This window comes from Rhyacophila brunnea, unplaced genomic scaffold, assembly GCF_057557595.1.
Source record: "Rhyacophila brunnea isolate RB1 unplaced genomic scaffold, BYU_Rbru_1.0 scaffold_1, whole genome shotgun sequence".
In the NCBI taxonomy this organism is placed as follows: Eukaryota; Metazoa; Arthropoda; class Insecta; order Trichoptera; family Rhyacophilidae; genus Rhyacophila; species Rhyacophila brunnea.
The window spans coordinates 42753045-42779377 of NW_028232751.1; the positions used below are offsets into that span (position 1 = coordinate 42753045).

General features: G+C 32.1%; 1 protein-coding gene across 1 annotated transcript in view; it reads right to left on the bottom strand.

The window, feature by feature from the left end:
* Positions 1-26333, bottom strand: part of mirr (iroquois-class homeodomain protein mirror) — a 148407-nt gene that overhangs the window by 73464 nt on the left and 48610 nt on the right. Inside the window, exon 3 of the mRNA XM_085946311.1 lies at positions 2149-2258. Within this exon, the coding sequence (XP_085802437.1) occupies positions 2149-2258 (110 nt within the window). The remainder of the gene's footprint in view (positions 1-2148; positions 2259-26333) is intronic.

Consider the following 26333-nt stretch of genomic DNA (forward strand, 5'->3'; position numbering starts at 1 on the left):
GAATCCGACTCCACCCCAATCCAATGTCCAGCCATAAAAAGACAGAAAAAAATACGCAACATTTTGCGGGCGTAGCGGAGGACATTTTAAATTTTAATTCGCCAGAAAATGGTTGCTAAACTCGAAACTCAAATGAGATGAAAGCCGAGGATTATTTTTAAGTGGTCTGGTCAAAAAGTACTCTACGTAACAACGATGATCATTATTGTCATTTACGTATGTACCTACCTACAATGTTTTTACAATTGGAACATATTATAATATAAGCGTGATAATTTATTTATTATAGTAAAATGCACATACTTTCTGTTACCATTGTAATGATACATCCAGAAGACGTGACATTTTTGAAATACCTAATCAATTTCGAATAATATACACAAGTGTCTATAAAAATCGTTTATTTCTAAATTATTTTAGGTTCAACGATGCTCTATGAAAAGTTTCTGAAATGTTAATATTATTTAATTGGGGGCGGTCCAGATCTCTTAACTTCACCCAGCATAATCTATCATAAAATGGATACACGTCTTTATAACTTTGAAAATTATATAAAATCGGTTGCATTCGGCTTTAAACCGTATGAAACTGGATTTAAATTACAGAAAAGCAAATTTCAAAATAAGTATAAGTACTAAATTAATCTTTGAATGTAGGTACGAGTAGGTATCTAGATTAAATGTCTACATATTTGAAATTGGAAAACTACACGAAAAATAGTATCAATTATTGAACTCTGGCCGCGCGGCATAAGCGTTGGACTACAAAGCCGTGGGTCCCAGGTTCGAATCCTGGGTCTGGCAAGTACAAAAATTGTTTTTCAATTTGTGTGCGTCAGGGTATGGACCTAATAGGTTGAGCAAGTGGCTGACATCCATTTCTCGTAAAAAACAAAATCTGTCAATACAAACCTCCACTCTGTGGAGGCCCATATGATCCTATCAGGATCGGACATGGTCGGAAAAAAAAAAAAAAAAAGATATCTAACAATTTCATAACACTGAATTTAAATAAATTAATTTTTTTAACATTTCAACAAATACATTCTGATTCAAATAGTATCAACGCTATCCACATAATATTATAATTAGAAAATCGACCTGTCTTGTCGGATTGTTCGTTTAAAAAACTACTGGATCAATATTGGTGTAAAGCTACATTGGTAGAAATAACGCACTTGCAACAATTTAAGGAGAGGTTTGGATTAAGAAGCGCGCGCCTAGAAATCGAACAAATAATGATCTTTTTCGTAATTGTGTATATTTGAATGGATTTTATTTCTGTATTTCACGCGGACAAAGCCGCAGGCGACAGCTAATTAATATGATTCTATTGATCAACAAACAGCACTGTGATTTAGACATATTTCCGTATATAAGTTAAGTTCGTCATGCTAATTTTTTTTTCGAAAAATTACATTAAAATAAATTAAGTATCAAAATATATCAATAATGTACTTAAGTACTTACTGATCAACTATCAATAAATTAAATAGACGCAGGCCATAAAATGCAAAATGGAGTAATGCTACAACAGTTTGATGGGAATATAAAAACAAAAAAAAAAAACAATAATATCATTTACGCCATTGCAACAACTGCATGAAAATTATTTCAGATGAATATTAAATTTGCGACTGGCAAGATAATAAATTTGGATGAGAAATGACAACAAAAAATATCAAATAATAATACGGTGTATTCTTAGCTGATATTTTTATGAATGTTATTTATGTGATTAAGAAGTATTTAAAGGATTAAATAAACAATTGTTATTTTTTGAATTAAAATACAGAACTATATTACAAGAAAATATTACGATTTTGAAATATTGTAGATAATTCGTTCTCATAATAATTCAAAATTATACTTGAAATATTTTCCGATAGATTGGTTACCTATCGACAAGATAACTAACTAACGTGTCTAACACACTATGTAAATACTATGCATAAAAATTAACTTGGGTTTTCTGTATATACTATTATTATTATAGAATACACCTGGTATATAAGATAATTGTCTCGTTCGCATGTATTTGAAAATATAGAGTAGGTATATGAAACAAACAGTCATGGTAATTTCATCGGTAAGATATAATAATACACATATAGAATAATAAATAAAAGAATTTTTAAAAATTACTCACCCATTGAAAGGATAGCCGGCAAATGCAGTGTCATACGGATGATATACTGACGGATAAGGCCATGATGCTGCACCAGCGGCAAGATTTTCTTTTAGTTCAATTCCAGCAGCCTGAAAAATGAAAATATTATCAATAAACTTTTATAAATCCTTTTTGTCTTCATTAAAAATTTGGATCAAATGATCCTCCACAGAGTGGAAGTTTTTATTTATAACAGATTTTGTTTTTACGAGAAATGGATGTTAGCTACTTGCTCAACTTATTAAGTCCATACTCTGACTCGTACACACATTGAAAAACAATATGTGTACTTTCCATACCCAGGATTCGAACCTGGGATCTACGACGTTATAGACCGGCTCCTAAGTCGCGCGTTCATCGCGGGGCATCCACCTTTTAAATTTTCTGACGAATCTGTCACGTCCAATAAAATCAACACATTAATTTACGTACCACACTAAAACTGTTTGAAGTACAACAAATAATGCAATGGAAGATTAAATTAAACATTCATTATATTTATTTCAGGTGTATCTAATTAAATTGTGAAACTAACCCATTGGGAGGAAAAAATACACTTTTGACTGGAATATATTTTCCGTTTGCAATACAGATACCTTTGGAACAATTTTCTCCAACACCGTTTCGGTGAAACTTCACAACTTTCATAGAGAACAACCAATAATGCAAATTCAATTGCCACATTGTACTCGTAGTTTAAATACTGACAGTAACAATCAGACTGATGTCTCCTAGTCATTGTAGCATTTGAACTACACATGGTATAGTAAAAATGATTCTTAAATAGGTGCTATCTCTTGTATCAAAAATCCAACACCTTGTATATGAATATTAATCTGTCAAGTTTCCACAACATACGAGGAAAATTTATAATAACGTGTCTTGTGTTATCTTAGAAAGTGTGACACTTTGTCAACACTATAATAATAATGCCATTGGAGTGATTTGATACAAGAAAATAATATTAATTAATATTGTTAATTTGTTGCAACAACTAATCGTGCGTGAGGTTATTCAGTGTCGATTTGTAATTGCTGAGTTGACCAGTGTCAGCGGTGTCAGCGGTGTCTAATAATTAGTCTAGTTATATGAAAACTCGAGAAAAATTATTTAAAACTTTATAAAAATACTGCACTGCTTATTTCATATCGAAACAGAAATACTTTGGCTGATATCGTTGAACGACTATATTTATTTAAAGATCAAGCAACGTTTTCTCGTTAGATAACTACATAACGTTAATGTATTTTATTATTTTTATTGTGTTAAATGGACGTATTTCTGCAAACAAGATCCAACCCACGCGTGTAACATTCTGAGAAAATTCAATATTTGAGAGAAGATTGATTTAAAAAAAATATATGTATGATAAATTTAATGTCTACGTCTGATCGAATGTGTTGATAAAATAAACAATCACACATCATTCTTATTTTAAATTAATCATGACTCAATATTGAATTTTCTCAGAACGTTACACCTTTTTTGCAGAAATACATCAAAATGCATGAAGATTAAAAAAATACATACAAGCGGTTGTAAATACTAAATTAATAAATGTTTCAATTATTATGTACCTACTATCATAGTTATTAATATTTTTAGTATTTCAAGTCAACCCAAAGCATTCAAATTTCACACATTGCTAAAACTACAGGGCATGTAATCCAATATTTGAAAAAAATGCTTATAGCATTTCATATAAAGCAATTATTATATTATGTCTGAATATTGTTGGATATATAAAAAGATAGGTACCTATGTGGTGAAAACAAAGCTGTCGCAACTATTTTTACTTATATTTTATATCACGTAAATATAATATATAAATATGTGTGCAATTTTCTTTCACGCATTTTAAATTGGTGTTGCACAGAAACTATCGTTTTAAAAAAATGTGTCACAATAATAATAAACATCGTTTAAAACTAATATAATAGGTTAATCATAAAAGTTAAATAGAATGCAAGTAAGAAATGTAGCCGGTCATTTTGTATGTAACATTTATTGTATTAATGAAATCATAAGATGTATGTGTATATACAAGAATGCTGACAGGTGGTACTGCCACCTGGTGTTTTTTTCTAGTAAGATATAAAGTACGTAAGACCGCATGTTGATTTTAAAGCAAATCTAGTATAATATTCTAGCTTTATTATGAGAAGTTTTAAGATATTCGTAATGTCGAAAAATGTTAGATCTGACAGAAAAACGCTAAGTTAGCAACGCTGGTTGAGAGTATCCCAGAAGCAACCTCCCCAGACTATGATTTAGATGTATCACCAGAGTGTACCCGATTCACATTCTGATTGTATCGCTCGTCATAAGACGCCGTTATAGAAAACTAAAGCTGATAAATTTGCGTTTAGAGAAACTAATTCTCAATGGTCGACCGGTGCAACTGAGGTTGATTACTGATTATAGTCAGCTGACTTATTATGGGGAAATTCAGTGATGTCCCTCGATAAAAATGCTGACCCATTTACAGTATTTTTATCATCCGTGCAGGTTTCATTTCTGAGAACCATGGATGTCGAAGGGCAAGTACACTAGACATCGCAAACCCGTCAGAAAAATTACAGTCCTGTTAAACCTTTTATGTTAATTAACACATTTTGTTTCCAACCAGTGAGCTGATTTTTTAATGGAAAAATATTTTCGTTATTACTACTAATTACGTATTAATACTGGTATTCAATAAGAAATACCGGTATTGATAATATATTCATTCGGTATTGCAATCCCTACCCCAAGCGACGCTCAATCTGCCTACACCCGCGGGTCGTCACTGGGGAAATTCCTTAAGGGTATGATCGATATCTTGCAATTTCTCACATGATCAAAGTACGAGAGTTTGAACGTGGAGAAGTGTAATATGATAAAAGGAATATTAATTATTACTTGTCACGATATACATTTACAACCACGAAGAAACGACAAAGAAGAATAGAGAGATTTCATTCATAACTATTTTTTTTTAAATATACCGCATGAAATGTTGTAATTAAGTACCTACTAATAGTTCGAAAATTACTTCACTTGTTTCGTTATTAGATCTAGGTGCCTAATCAATGGTTAACTTAGTGTATCTATGATTTTATGTGTATGAATGATTAAGATTTACGATTTACAAACTTGTAAATAGTCGATAAGTAAATAAACGTATTATATTTAATAACATCAGATGGTTATCTTCTCATTTAGTGTTATTATATCTAACAACATTGCAAACAAAATGATGAAATCAAAATTATATATTTCGTATTATTTGCGAGTGTCGTGTAAAATAACAACAAATAACATTATTAATATAATAATTTCTAATCGTTTTGTTTTACCTACATATACTCTGTTTGCATTTCATTTAAATTGTACAAAGAAGATTTTATGTTAAAACATAGTAAGTAGGTATATTATATTCTATCAGTATGTTGAAATATTACTGAAAATCCGAAACGCGTGAACATGATTATTAATTAATACCACTTCATTGTATTTTAAAATCCATTTTATATGTATATTTACCTGTCAGTGTTGCCAAACGTATAATTTACAGTACAAAACTATAGTCATTTTGATGTAATACCTAATAAAACGTGTGTAAATAAACGCGTGTTGACATAAATTACATTCAGGGAACTCAGAAATAATGGGAATTGAAATACCCAACTAACGGGTGTGGAGAAACAGGCAACTGATCTCTAGTGTGGAAAAATATGGGATAAACTCAAACACGTGTTAACACAGTCAGTGCTTGAAACACGCCTGGCGTGTGGCTATTAGATACATGTACATGCACTGATGACCAGTTAATTACCACATTTAATTATCATTTTAATTGCTACACGCCGGGCGTGTCTTGAGCATTGACCGAGTTATTGTAATTAACTGATCAGTAGTGACTGTGTTAAGAATATGCTTGTTTATCTTTCTGACAACTGCTTTCGTTTTATGCACTGACGCTCATTCAATATTGGCGTAGGTATTTGAAATTGCAACACACACTGCACGTATATAATGTCTGGTTTATTTTTGTAGGACACTCACACATTCAAAACCTTGCGTCAAAACGTAGTGTATTGGGTTATAGCCCTTCGGAATTCTATTTATTAATCTGTTCTATGCATTCATTCAAATAAAAGTGATAATTTCAAGTCCACTTTAATAGCGACGTTTTGTTTGTAGCATATAAATCAAAATAATACATACTAGGGTGCCAATTACAGTAGTGAAACATTCATAAAAATACTAAGGCTTTAATCTCATATAATATATTGTAACCTCACCGGATCGAACTCGGAACCCCTGATGTGCGAAGTCACTGCTTTACGCATTGGACTACGAGGGCCGCTAAGTGCTTTGAAATAAATATTACTTTCTTGCGTTATTTATTATAAACCACTATAAATAGCTCACAGTAATCAGAATTAGGTACGTTGTTTTAGAAAATACATAACCAATTTATCAAGTGAAATTTATTAATGCACTGACATTTTCAATTGAACAATATTAACGTTATTTAATTGTGTAATTGATAATTACGTACCCTTAAACGGCAGTAAAGGGTTAAAATTAATGAACACATCACTAGAAAGGGGTTCGACGTAGGTACATATTCAAAACAAGTTAACAATGAGACTTTTTTAAATACCTTTTTATAACAATCAAAAAACTTTGCAACAATGTATTCGAAAATGATATAATTGTACTTTTTTAATATTTATAAGTATCTATATTTATTATAATATTTTTAAAGCTATAACAAGCAACGATGCTAATGACAGTATTGTAGTAGTACCTATAAGTGACATAATCACATCGGTAGGTACCCAGGCTTCGAGAAAATCACAAAAATATATTGCGACCTCACTAGGATACGAACTCGAGACCCCCAGATGAATGGCCAGTAAGGCCAGTGCCTTATGAACTAAACCACGAGAGCCGCCGTATTAGTAATTGTGCTAGATGGGTTTCAAACCTGTCAGTAGATATCGAGCCTCCACGTACTGCCTGAAACTGCCACTGTCTTCATGACGGCGTTAATTAATGTAAACAGATCGGGATCAATTAGGGAAAAAACTTTTAGGCTTGTAACACTAACGCAAAGTATTTTTCTTAATTTTTACTTAAAACTAGCTATGAAATAATCTCGATGCGAAATGGCTTGCAGCCAATCTAGTAATTAGCTTTAGAAATCTTATTTTTAGCTTTACTTTTATACTATTTAACAAAAATACTCCATTCCTATGAATGACGGCTTTTAATGAAGTAAAAAGGTTAATTTATAAAAACCATAATAATAACTTGTTTATATTCTATAATATGCTCCCATAAGAAAATTTGCAAAAAAAAAACAAAAACTTCCATAATAATATTCAAAAATGACATTTGATCAATGTTCCTTAGTGTCCATTACATTTGGAAATACTATTTATTTTGCAAATATTCTTCTACATAGCTCAAAAACAGTTTTTGGCCTTTTTCTCAAAATTCATATTATATTTTAAATAACGCTATGCTTAAAATAGTCACTCCTAAATTATGATTAGTAATATTTACCTATTTCTTAAATTCATACCCCCTGGAGTAGAAACTTGTGTACTATTTTTGAAGTTATACTTCTTTTGGGACGTAGTGAAATTATTGAGAAACCGTTACGGAACTGGAAATGACGTCGCCACGTTCACCTCGTCATAAATAGTTTCGTTCCGTTTTCCTATTGAAAATAATACCATATTTAAAATTTCCGATATGGTAACACTGGAGTCTAGTCCGCCATTAAAATTTTCTTACTAAACGTCAGGTGATGTTTACAATTTTCAGAGATGCCATCATGGGAAATAGATTAGAAATAATCGTCACTGTTCTGGCAGAAGACACTAATTCGAAAAAATGACATATTGAGTTAGTACCAAAATGTTCCTTATTTCAAACTTTACCGTCTTGAAACCTTAATAAACAAACAGTCTTTATTTTAAAGTCATCCTTTTTATGATTACTTAATAAACTCACATGATAGACCATTATTTCAAACTTTTTAACAACTTCAAAGTCAAACTACTCAAAACTAGTATTCTCCAGTTAGTGTGTTCTGCCAGAACAGAGACGTAATATTACATAATATATAGAATGATTAACATTAATATTAGCATTTTGATGTGTAGGTAACTACTTATATATTTCGACTATCTGATGAATGTTACATTAGAAATAAACCAGCAGCGCTTCGATAATTTTATATAACAATACAACAACAATTTTTCCGACCATGTCCGATCCTAATAGGATCATATGGGCCTCCACATAGTAGAGGTTTGTATTAACAGATTTTGTTTTTTACGAGAAATGGATGTCAGCCACTTTCTCAACCAATTAGGTCCATACCCTGACAGACACAAATTGAAAAACAATATGTGTACTTGCCAGACCCAGGATTCGAACCTGGGACCCACGGCGTGATAGTCCAACGCTTAAGCCACGCGGCCACCGTGGGTGTATAAATATAAATAACTGTGTATAAATACATATCATTTTAATTTGATTATGCATAAGTGCGTAAGTACACACACCAATTTTTCAGTGCATTATTATCAACTGTGTACAATTAATAGTACCTAATAACATGACCCTCACAAGGGAGGTACTGACAGGGATCTAGCTTGGAAGCCCGGGCTCAAACACACTGCACAAATTTGCTCTAATAGTAAAAAAAAAAGTCGCCTGCGACGCTATTTCACTTAGAAAGTTTTAAAATTTTAAAACACGTGTTTTTGTATTGAAATCTTTGATTATTGTGTGTTGGTAATCGACAACTTCAAGTGGATTTATTAACAATTCCTACACTGAATTTACCTGAAACACCATTTGGAAAGCGCTACTGTAAACCGTCACACTATCTTTAATCCTAGGAATAGGTAAGAGGCCCGTTTCAGGATGTGGGGGCCATGCCTAATAGTCTATATTCTAAAAATTAGATAATTGATTGAAACAGTAGGTACCTAATACATTTTTTGTAAAAAAATAACTCTCTGGGATAAACAAAGAGACTCTTAGTAAAACTATTCTACCAAAGTTAGGGTACCTACGTCAGTAAATATTTTTTTTAAATTGGAATTGCAATTGGTTTGAAAAATACTGTCCTAAAGAAAAATTTTCTTGCAGTTAGTTACATACAAGTTATAATAATTATAGTTGATGATATTACGTGGTGAGGAATAATCGTGTCTTGACCAGACTGGTTTGTCTGCCTACACTAACATCGTGGTACCCTGATAATATTAACCCATTTCACTAACCACGCTCGTTTGAATTAATGTCGAATAACTATGATAAATCACCAACAGCCATTGAATATTTTTCTATCATGTAAAATTTAGCTTTTTCATCTCTCAGTAGGTAATTGATATACAAATATCATTATTTTTATCTAAGTAGATAGACAAAGACTCAAAAGACATCTGATGATTGTTAATTTTTAACTCAGAGATATTTTTATTAAAGCTTATAAATAGAAGAATATTTTTTATCGATTATGGTTTGGTAAGCGAGCCTTAATGAATTTAACACTAACCAATACTATCTGTAATGTGTTTTCTTAACTCGACAAAAAAAAATTATGACTGAAAAAGTGTGTACTATTTTTTTCAGATCGCCCATTGCATACCTAAACTATTATGGTTTGGATTAGGCAGTGTTTATCGAATGTTAATTACTAAACAGCACCATCTGTAAATTGTATTCTTAGTTCAATGGAAACAAATAAGTGTGACAGGCAAAGTTTAGTGTGCACTATTTATGTCGAATCTTACAAGCCTACCTCTACCCCTCGCCACTGATCGATACGATCGATATAGTATCGGTGAAAAACTAATCAATGCAAGCAAGTATCCGTATCAAATGTCACTTCCGCGCGGCTTAAGCGTCGGCCTATAACGTCGTGGGTACCAGGTTCGAATTCAGAGTATGGCAAGTATACATATTGATTTTTAATTTGTGTATGACTGAGAGTATGTACCTAATAGGTTTAGCGAGTGGCTAACATCCATTTCTTGCAACAATAAAATCGATGCAAATCGGTTTACTGGAAGCCGGACGGAAACAGCGGCAATTTTCATAACCGATGTCGGCAAAACTCATGAATTTAAGAATGATAAACCTAACTTAACTAAACCTAACCTTTAAAAAAATCCAGTATATCGGCTATTTTCAAAATTTGTTTATCGCTGGCTTTCACTAAACAGTCAAGACCCACAAAATCGGTTAACACAAAACCTCCATCCTGTGGAGGCCCATATGATCTTACTAGGATCCGACATGGTCAATAAAAAATCATATTTTAAAATAATTACCTACTTAGGTATATACCTAGTAGTCCAATGTTAAATCAATAAAACATCTGACCAGAAAACATTGACCAGAAAACATTTAAATATGACATAAATATAAGTAGATAAATAAGTACATATTATTATTCATACTACTGAATGAATAATATTTTTGCAGGTGGTCAAAAAGGTAGATAATCATGTAGGTAATGGTAATAGGTTATTCTCATTTTCTTCAGCATATTTACAAAGAAGTGTAGGTATGCAATAAATTTCTGTTCGGAATATTATTTTAGGTACTACGATTGTATTGTAAACATACATAAATTTAATATAGAGTAAATACCTACCAATTTTAAATCATAGAATTGTGTTGACATCTCGGAGTCTTTTTTGTATTAAAAATTCAACGTTTTGGTGCAACATTTCCAACTGACAGTTTCTCTGTAATGATGACTAATTGGCTGACGTATCTATCCAGGGTGGCTGAGGCGTTATTTTTTTTATTTAAAAAAAGATGGTTCTCAAATATTCTCGTTGAATATAATGGCTATTTTGAATAAAGATATAAACTCAGATTATGTCGCATGTATGCAAACACGACAACATTTACTTACAACAGAGGCGTTTAAGCCAAAAGCAATAAATTCAAAGATTTGTTTAGCTTCTTTGGTGGTCAGCAGTTTGCTTTTGGTTATAACGTTAAAGGGGATTATTATATGAAAACGTAGGGTACGACCGAGATAACGTGCTCCGCGGGGCAACTGAATACGTTACCATAATAACGAGATTTTTTTCCATTCTTTTTAAATATAACCCCTTTAAAATACAGGAAAAAATTTGTAACAAATATTCCAAATTTAGTAAAGCACCCAATGCCAACTATATTATCATGTAACAAATCTTTTTTAATAAGACATTATATTATTATAAATAACTTTTATCATTTTATAGATTTTTATCGATAGTAAATAAGTACCAAATGTCATTATAATTAATGTTGTCCACAGTTAATCTTTGATAAAAGACCCCTGTAATTACCAAAATAACAATAAAATGTTGGGGTTTTTAGTACATTTTCATATATTTTATATATTTTTTAACATATCATTATATTTTAAAACAATGACCGATTTTGTTGTTCGATAACATGTTTAATTGATCAGTTGTTAACTATTTTAATTTATTTAAAAATTATACCAATGTGAATTTACTTACGTAATAATTAATATCTATGCCATGGTGAATGATACCAGAATAATTGTAAAAAGATCTTCCAAATGGATATTTTGGTCCTCTCACAAAGACGATTGGCTTTACAGAAAAAGTGTACAAGTCTGTTTATTGGAAGCCAGGCGGGAACAGCGGCAATTTTTCATAGCTGATTTCGGCAAAATTTATGAATTCAATAATGATAACCTAACCTGACCTAACCTAACCTAATGAATAATCCAGAATATTGGCTATTTTCAATATCTGTTTGCCGCTGGGTTCCATTAAATAGACAAGAACCGCGACATCAAATGCAATACTTGTCTATTCCCAAAAAACAAGTAATACACAAAAACTAACAATAAATCATCGTATTATTATTTTTATAGAGAATTATGAAATAATAAAAATACTATTGATTCTGAAATTAAGTATCTCAATTTTTCTTGATACTAAAAATTAAATCGTAGTTGGCATTCATTTATCTGGGATATATTATATTATGACTGTTTTGAAAGATGTAAATTATTCGTATGTTATTGAAATAAAATAATTTAATTAATTATTTCAGTAGTAGGTTGATTTATGATTTTCTGTATGATCAAATAATTATCATGGCTGTTATTGTTTCTACAGCGGCCATTTATGGTACTAAAAATCTGTTCGCTTTTTCATGAGCTTATATTATATCCTCTTATTATCGATATCATTATTTACATTACATAGAAGTCACACTGTACATTATTAATAATATAACATTTTAAAGATTAAATATTACACAATGTGCAAATTTAACCCCGTCCTCCCAGTGTTGATATAAAAAATGTTTTACAAAGAGAGTGTAAGGTGTGTGTTCGGCCATCCATAAGGCTTTACAACATACTGGCTCCAATGTTGTTTACAATTAAGTATTGGACTTACCAGCATGTCCCCGGGAACTAAAGGCCCTGAGCAAAATATTATCACAGTTTCGACTTTGGTTATATACCAATGGACTATCTATCCCATTGTAATGATTATTTTCATTGAATTAATTCTTTGTTTTTGGATTATTGTTGTGACTCTATGAATAGCTGCGGGCGCTACTAGGATTCGTCATTGTGACATACTCTGTATGACAGCATTTATCCATAGGTTGTCAACACCCACAGCTACCTCTGCAAAAAGGCATGTATTCACCTATGGTCAAAACTCGGTAGCTGTCAAAACTAAAATGTACCTTAATTTGAATACATGATATAAATCAATTTGAGACGTTGAGATAACTATCTTATGCTAGTAATAATTGTTACTCATATGTATGTATTCATATATTTTATAAAAAAAATGCCTCGTCTAATATTTAGCCAGATTATTTAAATAATGAAAATATTATTTAAAAAAAAAATATGCTTCAAAACGTGTATTAAGTAGTAATAATAACAATTTCGGCGCGAAATATTGTAGGTACGTGGCCTGTATATTATTATAGAATATAGATAGCCTTAGCACACACAACCCTTTGCTTTTAATTTTAAACAACTTGGTCAAATATTATAATTCGATTGCGGAACGGCAAAAGGATTTAACCCTCAGTTTTTTTTTTTTAAATAGGTATTTTATTAATAATATTGCATGCATAAAGGATGTTAGTTCCAAATGCCGAATAATTATCTGAATCTAGATTGAATTTTTTTAAAAGAATGAAGTGAAGTAGGAAAAAGACTTAACAAGCATTTATGTAGGTTTTTCTTTAATTAATATCAGATTGGAAAAATAAAACTTCAAATTAATAATCATCATGCACTTGAAGTTTGTGTCTATTTTTTATATCTTAACTTTGACCGAAAACTGACTTTGAATCAAAAATGTTTTTTTGTGGGTTAAGTCATATTTTACCCTTTTAAAATTTGATATATATATATATATTTATAGGTAGGTATACTGTATGAAGTTTTCAAATGATTTTATGGTGTGAATGTAATTATAGCCTAGCTGTTTTTTTATGCTGTGCAATATTTTGTATTTTCTTGGATATGAAAAAAAATATTTGTCGAATACTATTCGTGGCTTAAGGTTTTTTTTAATGTTTCATATTACGATGACACGCGTCATTCACTTTTCAAAAAATTACCCTGCACCAGACTGAAAAAAAAATCAAACCCTTTCGCAGAATACGAGAAAAAAGTACATTCGAAATAGATAGGAACGGAAAAAAATACCGGAATAAATCCGACACAACATTGTTGTGACAATGAGATTCCGACAACGTTAAAATGAGATTTTCGCGTGTCCGAAATGGAGATAAATAAATAATTTCTATGGGATTATTTCGTTTTCGTGCATCGGAAACAGTAATCCCTCCAAGAGAGAGCCCTATCACGTCGTATGCTGAATAAAAAACAGGATTAGGCAAACGGATTTTTTTACATGTTATATTATTATGTGGTTAGGTATATATTATAGTATTATACAGTGATGTCAATCATCCGTTTCATACGGGCTCGTGCGAATCTATTGTTTAAAAATAAGCATTCGGGAACTTGTTGTTAAATGATAAGCCAGAAGTAAACCCGTGGTTGGCAGCGAGAAAGATTTGACAGTAATAATTGCATGAATATTAATTATTATTTATTCGAGACTATTTATATACAATAATTTTACATTAAAAAATCATTTAACTATTAAGTCTAACGGTCTTAACTCTCTCTCTCTTTAAAAAAAAAATCATTACAATGATTCGATACAAAGACAGTACCTAGCAGTTTGTTGACGGAATTATAAAACATCTTCAGACTTATTCTGTCGGGAAATTTATACGTATGCAGTTGGCCGTATTACAATTCACCGTGAACTGCCATATCAATATCTAATTAATGCTCTAATTAACCTAATAAATTTGAAACATTACTGTCTGCGATGATGTTTTATCTCATTGCTACACAGCTATCTCTCTCACGGTAAAATTTGTATTGTATATGCTTATTATTTATAAAAATCTATGATTCAAATACTTCTTCATCTTTGTTTGATATTCGCACCGTAAGTATACGAGCATAACATGGACTTAACCGCCTTCAAGAATTCCTATAGCTCTTCAGTATTCTTGCGTTTTGTTCAGATAGATTATGTTTAGTATATACATATGGTATTCAGTAGTCTTCCAGGATACTGAAACCCGGTTGGCTTGAAGAGAAAGGAAACTCAGTTTGAGTATCTTAACTTTAAGGCATCAGTAGAATGTAGGGTATCCACGCCAGGTTTTACATCGCAAACTTATATCGGAGATGTGATAAGATTCTTAACTGTCTGTTCGCTGTCTAAATATCATTTTGCTTGTCACAAATTCATACCTAGTAGGAAGTTTATTTAGAACATTACAAAATGTAAGTAAATATTTTTTTCTACCTCCAACGTTATAGTATTGACAATTATAATAGGTATAACATAATTAATAATCATGTATTCGTTTTAATAAAATTTGAATTTTGTCAACGTGTTCGACTATAACCCAACAACTTTTGTACCTACTAATATTGATGGAATTTGCACAACTTATAAACCTCAGTGTCATTTAGTAGATTTTAGTAAACTTTTATCTCAATTCTCGATATCCCAAAAGAAACTTTTCAAAAATAACACACTTGTAATAATTAATATATGAGGAGAGATTGTGCGCGGTTGAGTACATAATATTATTTCTTCATTGTATACCTACATCTGTCTACATTAACAATAATAATTGCTTTCTATATTTTTTACGTAATATGTAACTAACCTAACAGATGTCAACATAAAGTGGGGAAATTTCGGATCCGGACCGCCCCCAGAACGAAAAATAAATACAAATTATTTATTTACGCGAATGGAACGGTACCTCTTACTATTATTGTCCGTCTACGTCTACGTGATTGAAGATCATGACCTAGATGAATTGACTGTTGAACAGCCATCTCAACGGATTGGCCGCTCTCCTCTGGGGATTCTATGATACGTGAGGCCTGTATCACTGATACTATTGATGGAATTATTTTGGGCGTGCAATGTTTGTTTTAATATTCTGACGCGGGATGTCGAAAGACTAGACAGCTTGGACCCATAGACCCATAGACCCATGGGAGAGAGAAGCTTACTAAATGATTCTAATTAATAAATATACAGTACAAAAAAACAACAATAAAACAATACGGAAATACAAAACTATGTATAGAGATCTTCACGTTTACAATAAGAAGCTGAATTTTTTTAAGCGCAACAAAATTTGACGCTATGGCACCGACTTGAGCATATCTTCTCTTTTGGAGGACACTGTAGGACATTCCTAGAGTATGTGATTTTGATCTTGTAGTTCTACGTAATATTTGTCGGATGATAAGTGGAAGCTCAATGAGCTTTTCAGCGAATCCACCGTGATTGGTCAGTCATTTCTCTAGTTACTAGTATATAAAGTACATTAGTGGTAAGTGTGTTATCACTTACCTAAGGCTTTCTTTGGCCAAGCGGTACGTATGTACTTAAGTATTAAATATGTGCTACCTACTTAATTCGATTTGTGTAACAGTGTAGTAATTAATACTCAAACGTGTATTGTTTACTGCTCTACTTTGGAGTGTTAACAAAATCGTTTCGATGACACAGCACCTCACCAATACCCTCTTGCGTTTTGTATTATTTATAACCGAGAGAGAAACCCCAAAAGTTTGTCCTTATGAACTTAAATTATTATGTACACGCACGTATTTTACAAAATATGACACAACTTATTATTAGATTGCAACGTTTTGTTCTTCACCGTTTTCACCACAGATGAAGCATATGGGTAAAGTCTAAGCCGACTCTCACATCAAACTTGCCCGCCTGCAACGTCTCGAATACGTCGATGTAACGTTATCGTTATTCACAAAACACACGTTGCCAAATGGAGCTCCGCAGATTGGTGCGATTAGTGCGAATAATGCGACTTTTTAGTTTGAAAAAAAACATCTACTGTTGCACTCGACAAGTCTCATGCATCTCGGGCTACGAGTTGAAGACGCCATGTTGCATACGGACACATACGAATTGGTCATTCCTATACCGGCTCGCCAAATGTCTATACGTTTCGAAGGCTACGTGCGACTGTCGCTAGGTAGATGTCTTCATATGCAATCGACGTTCTTGAAATGCTTGATTTATGGCTGTGCGGCAGACGGGCGAATTTAGATGTTAGAAACGTTTAGCCCATTCTGAAAGTCAGATTTTCGAAACAATAATATATGTGCTTTAGACACTAGCAAACACTACGGAGCTTATTAAGATTTGTATTAGTTTCTAGAGTTACCACCTCTGAGAATATTACGTTATACGTACTAAAGGAATTTCCCTTTCTCGCCCTTTATGGAACTCACCAGCACCCTCGTCGCAAAATTTCAAGTTAAGATCATAGTAATAATTTTTACTTATTAGAAAAAATACTAGATGGCAGTGCCACCTGTCAGCGTTCTCAATATTCTGTGAAACTATTGTGAAAGTATCATTTGTTTTCTTTCACCACCCGATTAAAATAAACGAAACCTTTAACTTTGTGTCAGTTTATTTTGCAAATTTAAAATTTGCATTCATCGTAACCCATTGCATACGCCAACTCTTTGTGTCGCTCTCTCCTACACGTCATCATATATTTTCTCTCAAGTATTACAGATAAACCAAGACAAATACCTATACATATTTATTTTGAATGCAATTGGGATAGCTGATTGGGTTCCAACTTAAATGAAATTTGTCGTCTGAATATTTCATTTATAATAAATAAGTAATGGAGGTAGGTATTGATTATTGTTTCATTATGTAATAATAGTGAATAATAACTAGCACTACGATCGGACTTTTGCTTCACTTTAACATATTAATCAGTCTAGGACGCATGCGAATTATTTCAAATAACAAGCTTTGTAATTAAAACAAAGAAATAAAGAATCTGGTAGATGGAAAATGTCCTGGGTCACGCATCTCAGAGACTGGTTTGAATTCAGGATCCCACCCTATTTAGAGCCACGGCAGACAAGAAAACTATAGCCGAGCTCAACCCCGATAACGGATATAGCATAAAAAAGAAGAAGAGATAATATATTATTTGCATTACTAAGGTGGCAATACACATTGTAAAACATTATCATATTGATAATTCATCGGCGAGTGGTGGAGGTAGTCTATCAAGACTCGACATAAATAGTGCAGACTACATTTTGTCAGTCATATTCATTTGTTTGCATTGAATTAAGAATACAATTTGCAGATGACCTAACCTTACCAGTGATAGTTTTAAAATTTAATTAAACTCTGCCTAACCCAATCCATAATAGTTTAGATAATATGATAACGGCGATCCGACAAAAATAGTCCACTCTTCTTCAGTCATAATTATTTGTTTTTGTCGTTGAATTAAGAATATGCACATAATATTACAGATCAGATACAGATTACAGGTGTCGGCTAGTTTTTTTTAAATTCATTAAGCCCTGCTTAACCAAGCACAATCGATAAAAAATATTCTTTTATCTATAAAATATCTAAAATCATGTATGTTTTAATGGCATAATTTTATATATTTTATAGAAAAACGAATATTTTTTATTATTATCTTGAACTAGGCATGGTTTAATTGAATTCAAAAAAACCAACAAACACTATCTACACGTCATTGTCGTATTGGTGCAATGAAAAAAAATACGTTCGACTGACAAAGTTTAGTACGCACTGTTTATGTCGGATCTTAACAGCCTACCTCCACCCTTCGCCACCGATTGATATGGATGCGAAATCTATAACATAATATTTTGTTGTTGTGTCGTGTCACCTGTACGAGCTAGATTTACTTTAGAACATTTTAATATGAGCTATGTAAGCACTAAGTACGCCACTGTAAACGTACAGGTAAAAATATGTAACAACATATGTACGATTACATAAATGCTTTTACTGTCATGTCGGAGTACTTTTTACCTTAAAATATAATAATATAATCCGTTGGATAGATATATAAGAAGGCGCTTGTAATATATAGTAGAGGACGTGTCATCATACTTTAAGTATCCAATAACATGGAGTGGTTCGGTTGTCACGGATTTCGCCGTCGAACCAGAAATAAGTTGACATTTGAAACACACCTTACCTACGGCATGACACCAAAAACAAACATAGTAAAGTACATGCCTGTCTACTTACCTGTAGAGAAGAAAAAAATCGTAATTATTTTGGAAACTACAGTGTGACGCAAAGATTTTTGAAGTTACACTTCTTTTGGGACGTAGTGAAATTGAGAAACAATTGCGGAAGTGGAAATGATGTCGGCCGCGTATGGTTCAACTCGTCATAAATAACTTCTACTTTTTCTATTGAAAATAATACCATATTTAAAATTTCTCTTTCCCATTGTTTAGGTAAATTATTTTGTAATTGTTAAACGATGACAAAAATATGAAAATTATACAAAATAAATTCAATAACTATAAAAACACAATTAATATAATTTAATGTCTCTGCAATTAGTGCCTTAGCTAATGTCTTAGCGAATAAGTGATTTTTAGAGCGCGTGATTTTTCCTGATATAGTAACACTGGGGTCTAGTCCGCCATTAAATTTTTCTTACTAAACGTCGTAAACGTCAGATCATGTTATTATTGTTGGCCATTTGCAATTACTTACGTAAACCAATGATTAAACGTCAGGGTGACAGTAGTTGTTACTTTAAAAATAACAAAAACAACTGTTAACTGTTAAAAATACATATCATTCTAATTTGACTAAGCTTTTTAATCAAAACTTTATTGATTGTATTAAATGTCTTTTATCGTATTTTCTTCTTACGTTTTTTTGTTTTGTTACGCCAAAGAAGTATAACTTCTAATGCGCGTAAATAAGTAGGTACACACATCGATTTTTTTTAATCGATTTTAAAATATACCAGATTGGGGTTGGGGGGTATGAAAACAAGCCATCTCTCAGGAAAAAGCCTTAGATTTTGAGAAAATAACGTTTCAATCTTACCTGTTTTTGCTGATCGAGAAAAAGTGCAAACATTGAAAAAATGGGTAGGTATACCTACGTGTTAAAAATTACACACATTTTCCCAGAAACTCATTTCAAAATTGACAAAAAATAATTAAATAATCTATCAACCTATGATAATTAATAATTAGATACCAGAGAGTGGATTCCCTGATAATCGTCTCAATCCCCGAATAATATAATGCAAAAAATATATTTAAAATAATATAATATATAAAAATGCTTATATTGTTTCATTGTATTGTTTAATTTCTCAAGTACCGGCCTAACTTCATTAATTATCTAAATAAGTGACCTAAAAATCTTGCTTATTTTCAGCGCATTTAAAGCTGTTGAAGGCATTAAAAAATACTAATAAAAACACTATAAGCTAAATGCATTTTTCCAAGCTAGATATGCCTAAATGCCACATCTGGCAAGAAAAACGCTAAGTTGGCAATGCTGATTTCATGTCGTAACTAGAGAAATATTATTATTACGAGATGTATCTGAGGTCGATTGGTAATCTCAGACTCTGGTGGTTGGACGATGTACCTACCAATTTTCTTCTATCTTTCCCTTGTATTCCGGTATTTTTAAGTGTTTTATTTATACATGAATTTGATCTCAATGTAATACGGCCATACAGCAACTCACGGTGAACTCTGATACACGTAAATTTTCCGGACACAATCGCGAAGCATATCTGATGACGAGTGGCGTTAGTTAAGTCTTAAAATGCCTTATCGGAAACCATTCGTCTACCCGCGTTGGGTATAGTCACTCTGACCAGCGTGTACGAGACCACCTTGCAATGAGCCTGAAAAATATTTTATAGCACAAGGTAATCCTGATGATTAATATGTCATATTTGCTGTGAAATGACAACCGTTTTCTTCCAGCTGCGATTTTCTTAAAGTAGGTACCCTACTACCTATAACAGGGCGCACACAATATTAGGTGTGTTATTTTACTAAATTTCTCTTTAGAAGACTAAAGAAAATAGTCATCTCGATCTGACTACCGGGTACCCATTCCATACTTCTAACGCAATGCCTTGTCTAGATACAAATACATCTTATATGAACAAACCAACATTGTATACCTACTAATAAAGTAAAAGAGATGCCTTTAACTTAAACATAATTATTAGCTGTGTATTATATTAAATAACGTATAACGACTAACGTAAATAGAAATATACATATATCTTAACTTTACTAAAAATGCGGTTTTAATTTAGGTTTTAATGTACACGAAGCAGTGCTCGAAATGGACTGGAGCGCCGTTCCGGTTCATGAAATCGGCAATGTTATCGCTCCGTCTCGTGGGAAAATTAATTAAACCATCTGAGATAGATATGCCATTATAACCGAAAATTTAAAACACCTATTTTATAAAATATACATAAAATTAGATATGTACCTATTCGAAAAATTATCGAGCTCTCCGGTTCGTAAAATTTTGTATTTCGAGCGCTGACATGAAGAGTTTTTTTCACTTTCGCATAAGGATTAAAATTCTTAACATAATGGTATCTCAACTAGCCTAATTTGTATACTAAGTATCTTTTTTCCTGTGGAACTAGTGTCGGATCTCTCCCCTATCATAACTATTCATCATGTATAGACGATCAGCAAAATGATGGTATGTATTATAAAGAGTGTTATAATTTATAACAAATAAGGCTATTTTATGGCTTATTTTTTATTATTGTAGGTGTGTGTTGATAATTTGTATGTATTATGTAAATGCAATAATTATTACTAAATCCAAAGATAAAGCCTAGCACGTAATGAAAATAAAGTAGGCATGTTTGCGTCGCATTTCTAGAAATTTTTAATATAGAAATATAATATAATAAAACTTGTTTAAAAGCTTTTGGTCATTTAACAACAATCTCGTTGAATAAATTAAATTTTATAACCTGTTTACACAAATTAAGAGTTTGTTTCAGTGTAAAACATAATCATTTCAATTTAAAATTTCTAAAGTTATATTTTGTTACACCGATTAACGTATATGCTTCTAGTCTGTTATAACTTTCATGCATAATTAATAAACGTCTATAAAGTATGCAAAGTCGAACTGATAAGACGAAAACATATCAGCGTATTACTAAATACTTAAAACGATATAAATCTTAAAACCATTCTTTAATTACGGCACTTAAGTTTAAAAGTAACGTTTTTGTATTTTTATAGCAGTAGAACATTTTGTTATTTTCAGATAATTTTGGTAAAATTGTGCCAACATTAATTATTTATAAAAATCCCCACGAAATTTTGACAAGTCTACAAATCATTCAACGTTGTATTGATATATACGTATGTAAATTTTGCCCACCGTGAAGTTAGTACGCTCGGCTCCTGCTTCGTTGGTTGCGGGTTAAAATCCTAAAGCTTGACGATATTCACATTATTAGTTTTTTACCTAGGAGGCGGCGTAGTTGCTTTGCAAAAGGGTTTGCAAAGCATTGAGGCCAATTGAGGCCCATTAGGACAAGAGAAATTAAATCTCATTCCTAATAATACGAATGTTATTTCTGCCTAACACGCATACAGATTATACTCAGCATGTCACGAATCTTGAAATTCAAACTATTTCTTCTATTAATTATTATTAGTATTTTGTCTTCGCATCCGGGCAGTGCGTAGCTACTTTACCGTAGGAGTATTGAGGCCCATTCAGATGGGAGCTTTAAATTGTACATTATTTGTGAGGAACTAGCGATATTCCAATATAGATACCACCGGATCCAAAACACAGTGGCGAAGGGTGGAGATAGGCTGTGGAAATCCGACGTATATAGAGCACACTTAACTTTATCAGTAATGCTTAGTTATTTTTTGTTTTCATTGGAATAAGAATACAAATTGTAGATGGTGTAGGTTAGTTTTATTTAAATTCTATTAAACTATGCCTAAAGCAAACTTTAATACATTACTATAAGTATATGTTTTAGTATTAATTATTTAGAGGTATTTTTCCAGCGATTATCCAATCTATGATCGACACAGCCGTTTCATCTTGTTAGTTTCGCCATCTTAGATTTTTCACTATCTACAATCATTATTATATTAATATGTCAGTAATTTACTGCCGGATAAACACCTCCCTTAGTATTCGTTATTTTCTCGATCTATGTCGTTGCATAGCCACACGTTTCCAAAAAACCTGATAATTCATCGTCAAGATGCCCGACCCATCGGCATTTCATTTCTTCTACCTATTTTCCATTACACATTAGTTCCGTTTGCTATCGATAGATATTCGTTATATCCAACATGCACCCCACAGAGCAATGGTTTATTTTATATATATTTAATTGTATTTATTTATTTACATAATATCAAATCACTTACCATAACATGACATGTGTTTTAATCGAATGGAAAAAATAATATTAGGTATTAAACACAATATGACAACGTTATTCTCTGTGAACAAAACATATTATGTAGGTATGTATGATGCGCAATTATTTCAAATGTAGAAAATAAAAGCGAAATTTAAATTTTATCACTTCCATATGCGCGATTGGAACAATAAATTCAAAGATGATTGAGCGAAAGCTTTGAAAGCTCGAAACGTGTGAGTGTGTGTAGGTACACCGTTGAATACATGTGTTCCATTATCATTTCGTTGGGAGCTTTTTGATCGCGATTTGAAAACATTACCGCGCCGAATAAGAGACTTGCAAACAGATGTAAAACATTGTCAGTTGAAAATTGTGAATGATGTTTTCCAGCCGGAACAGGAAGGCTGTGTTCTTCGCGCCTTTTCTTTTCTTCCTGTCAGGTGAATGTGGATTCGAGAGTGCTTTCAACAACCTCCGCACGTGTTGGAAAGTACCCACGCCTACACTTCTGCTATATTCGAGAATTTTTATTTATTTTTATCTGTGATTGTGAATACCGTAACCAATTTTGAACATTATTATTTTGTCTTATCATTTAGTTTTATCGTCAGCAATTATAATCCTGAATTTTTTCAACAATAATAATTATAAGTGGCTACCAGTGGCGTGCTGTGAGGTTTACTAGTGGGCATGCTCTTGAAGAAATCTATATAAACTGTTTATACTGAAAATAGTTTTGACAGAGTACCTACTTCAATTATTAATATATTGTGAATTTTCATTACATTAACCACTTTGATAAGTATATATAAGTTTATACATATAGACTAGAAGAAAATTGTTATTGCTCTTACGATTCAAAAATTCTCTATTAAATTCCTATATTAAAAAAAAGTTCGACAATTGTCAGTCAAACCAATTTTGAAAATAGCAGATATACTGGATTATTTGTTAGGTTAGGTTAGGTTTTCATTCTTGAATTCATGAATTTTGCAAAAAGCGGCTATGAAAATTAGTGCGGTTCCCGCCTGGTTTCCTTTAAACCGACTTGTACCAAAAGTTTATTCATAATTACAGTTCTTAAATTTATTGTTACAACAACACAGGTAAATATACCTTGAGACCCTGATTATTTCAGTTATGATTCCTACCTACGATCATAATCATTAATTATAGTTTATTGCATATTTTGAAATCTTACACATCGTATTTGTCACTAATACTATTTGATAATAGATATTATTGAGACTAGCGAGGCATTTTAAAATAACAAGATAATTGATTGGTTTAACTTGATTTATAGGTAACTGATAAAACTCTATTATAATGGTGTAAAAGAAACTGATGATAGACTTATAGCAAAAACCAGTTTTCCACGTTTCTTATTTAATACTAGTAGAGTTAACAAAGATGTAAGTACTTTGAACTAGACGTTGGAAATTTTGACTAATTATTGATTAATTTTTATCTTTATTTCGTAATTAGTATTGTTGTCTTGCGTCGTCCAAAGCGGTTGCATTTTACAATTAACCCAGCTCACATCTTGCGTCCAGATATTATCCACCATGCATAACTTATGACTCCAGTAATCACCAACCAACGAAACTAGTGACGCGAAACTATTTTAACAGCCAGCGTTACGAATTGCGCAAATAATTTCGGGCGACAGACGAGAAACTTGAAACACAGCCGATTCAGTTGCTGAGAGTTAGTTAAACACGAGCGTCTACCACTTATTCCAAAGCCCACGGCGGATTGTGTAGGTACCTACTTACCTACCAGGCGCTGCATTAAAACAGGGAACTACTCACGGCCGGGTACTTGTTCTAGCACTACTTGCATAAGAGCGTTACGCTGTCACACCTGCTCCGGTACAGAGACGAGGCCTTTGCCTGCCTAATCTCGATAACGCCCAACTTTCAAGTCTGCGAAATACGACGGATGATGAGGCACGGCATTAGCGAATTCCATCTGAGATGATAAAACCACCAGCGGGACTATAATCGCGACGATAACATCTAAGTAAATATTGTTTTAAATCTAATTAGTATTTTTATTTTAAATTTTAAAAAAATCTTACAATGTCAGCTACATATAGTATACCATGCCATCGGCACGGTCGTAAAACGGTTTGTTTCTTTTAGTAACACAATATTATATACAGCATTGTCTATTCTACAAATAGGCTTAAATTTTCTGGCAAACTATTTAGTAGTAAGTAGGGGAAGATGGGGTTGGTTGCAACAGGGGTAAGTTGCAACAATAGATTTAAAATGGCCTCCAATCACGATTTTAACGAAATTTATTAGTTGTACGTCAGTGCAATACACACTGTGGTTTAAAAATCAGTTAAATATATTGCGTCAGACAGGAGATATTATTAAAATTTTGTTTTCGTTTACTCAGAGTATTTTTTTAAAGGTAAATATTTTCTGTACTTTAGGTACTTTTATACTTTATTAATTTGATTTTCTCGCCAAAGTATTGTAAGATATATGCACGGATCTTAAATTCACTGAATATTAAAGCAATCACAAAATTTTGAGGCTGGAATTCAATTTTAGATGACGTAGTTGGTTGCAACAAATGTTACAGGGTTACTTGAAACTGATCCGAACTAATAAAAAATGTTATACCTATATATTATTTAATAATAATAGTGATACAGAAACATAATTAATATACTGTGGTTGTGTAAAAGACCGTTAGGTATTAACGGATGAAATTTGAGAGATTTCATATGACGATCTGGTATGTTTTTTTTTAAATTTCGTATGGTTTCACACCAATGGAAATAAGAAAAATGAAACATGTGGGCATACTTTATCTGTACCAATAAAATGCTTTTTACATATAATATGTCAACTGCAAATCAGATGTCCTTGATGCTTACGAGTAGATGTTGCAATTTTCCCCGGAGGTGTTGCAAGTAACCCCCCCCCCCCACCCCGCTGCCGGGGCAGGTTGCAACGATTCTCGATTTTTGTATAAACATGCGTATATGTAATTATTTTCTATAAATTAACTAGTTTATTCATAATAATATATACTTTAATTATCAATTATTATTTCTTCATTGGAATACATTGCGTAAGTTTGAAAATAAAAAATACAAAAATATAAACATCAAACGTGTTGCAGCTAACCCAATATTCCCCTACCTATTTATATAATATAGTATACAACAAATATACAATCTGTTTAACTTAATTAAACTGTTTGAAATATATCCTACTCGGGAATACTTTATATAATATAATATA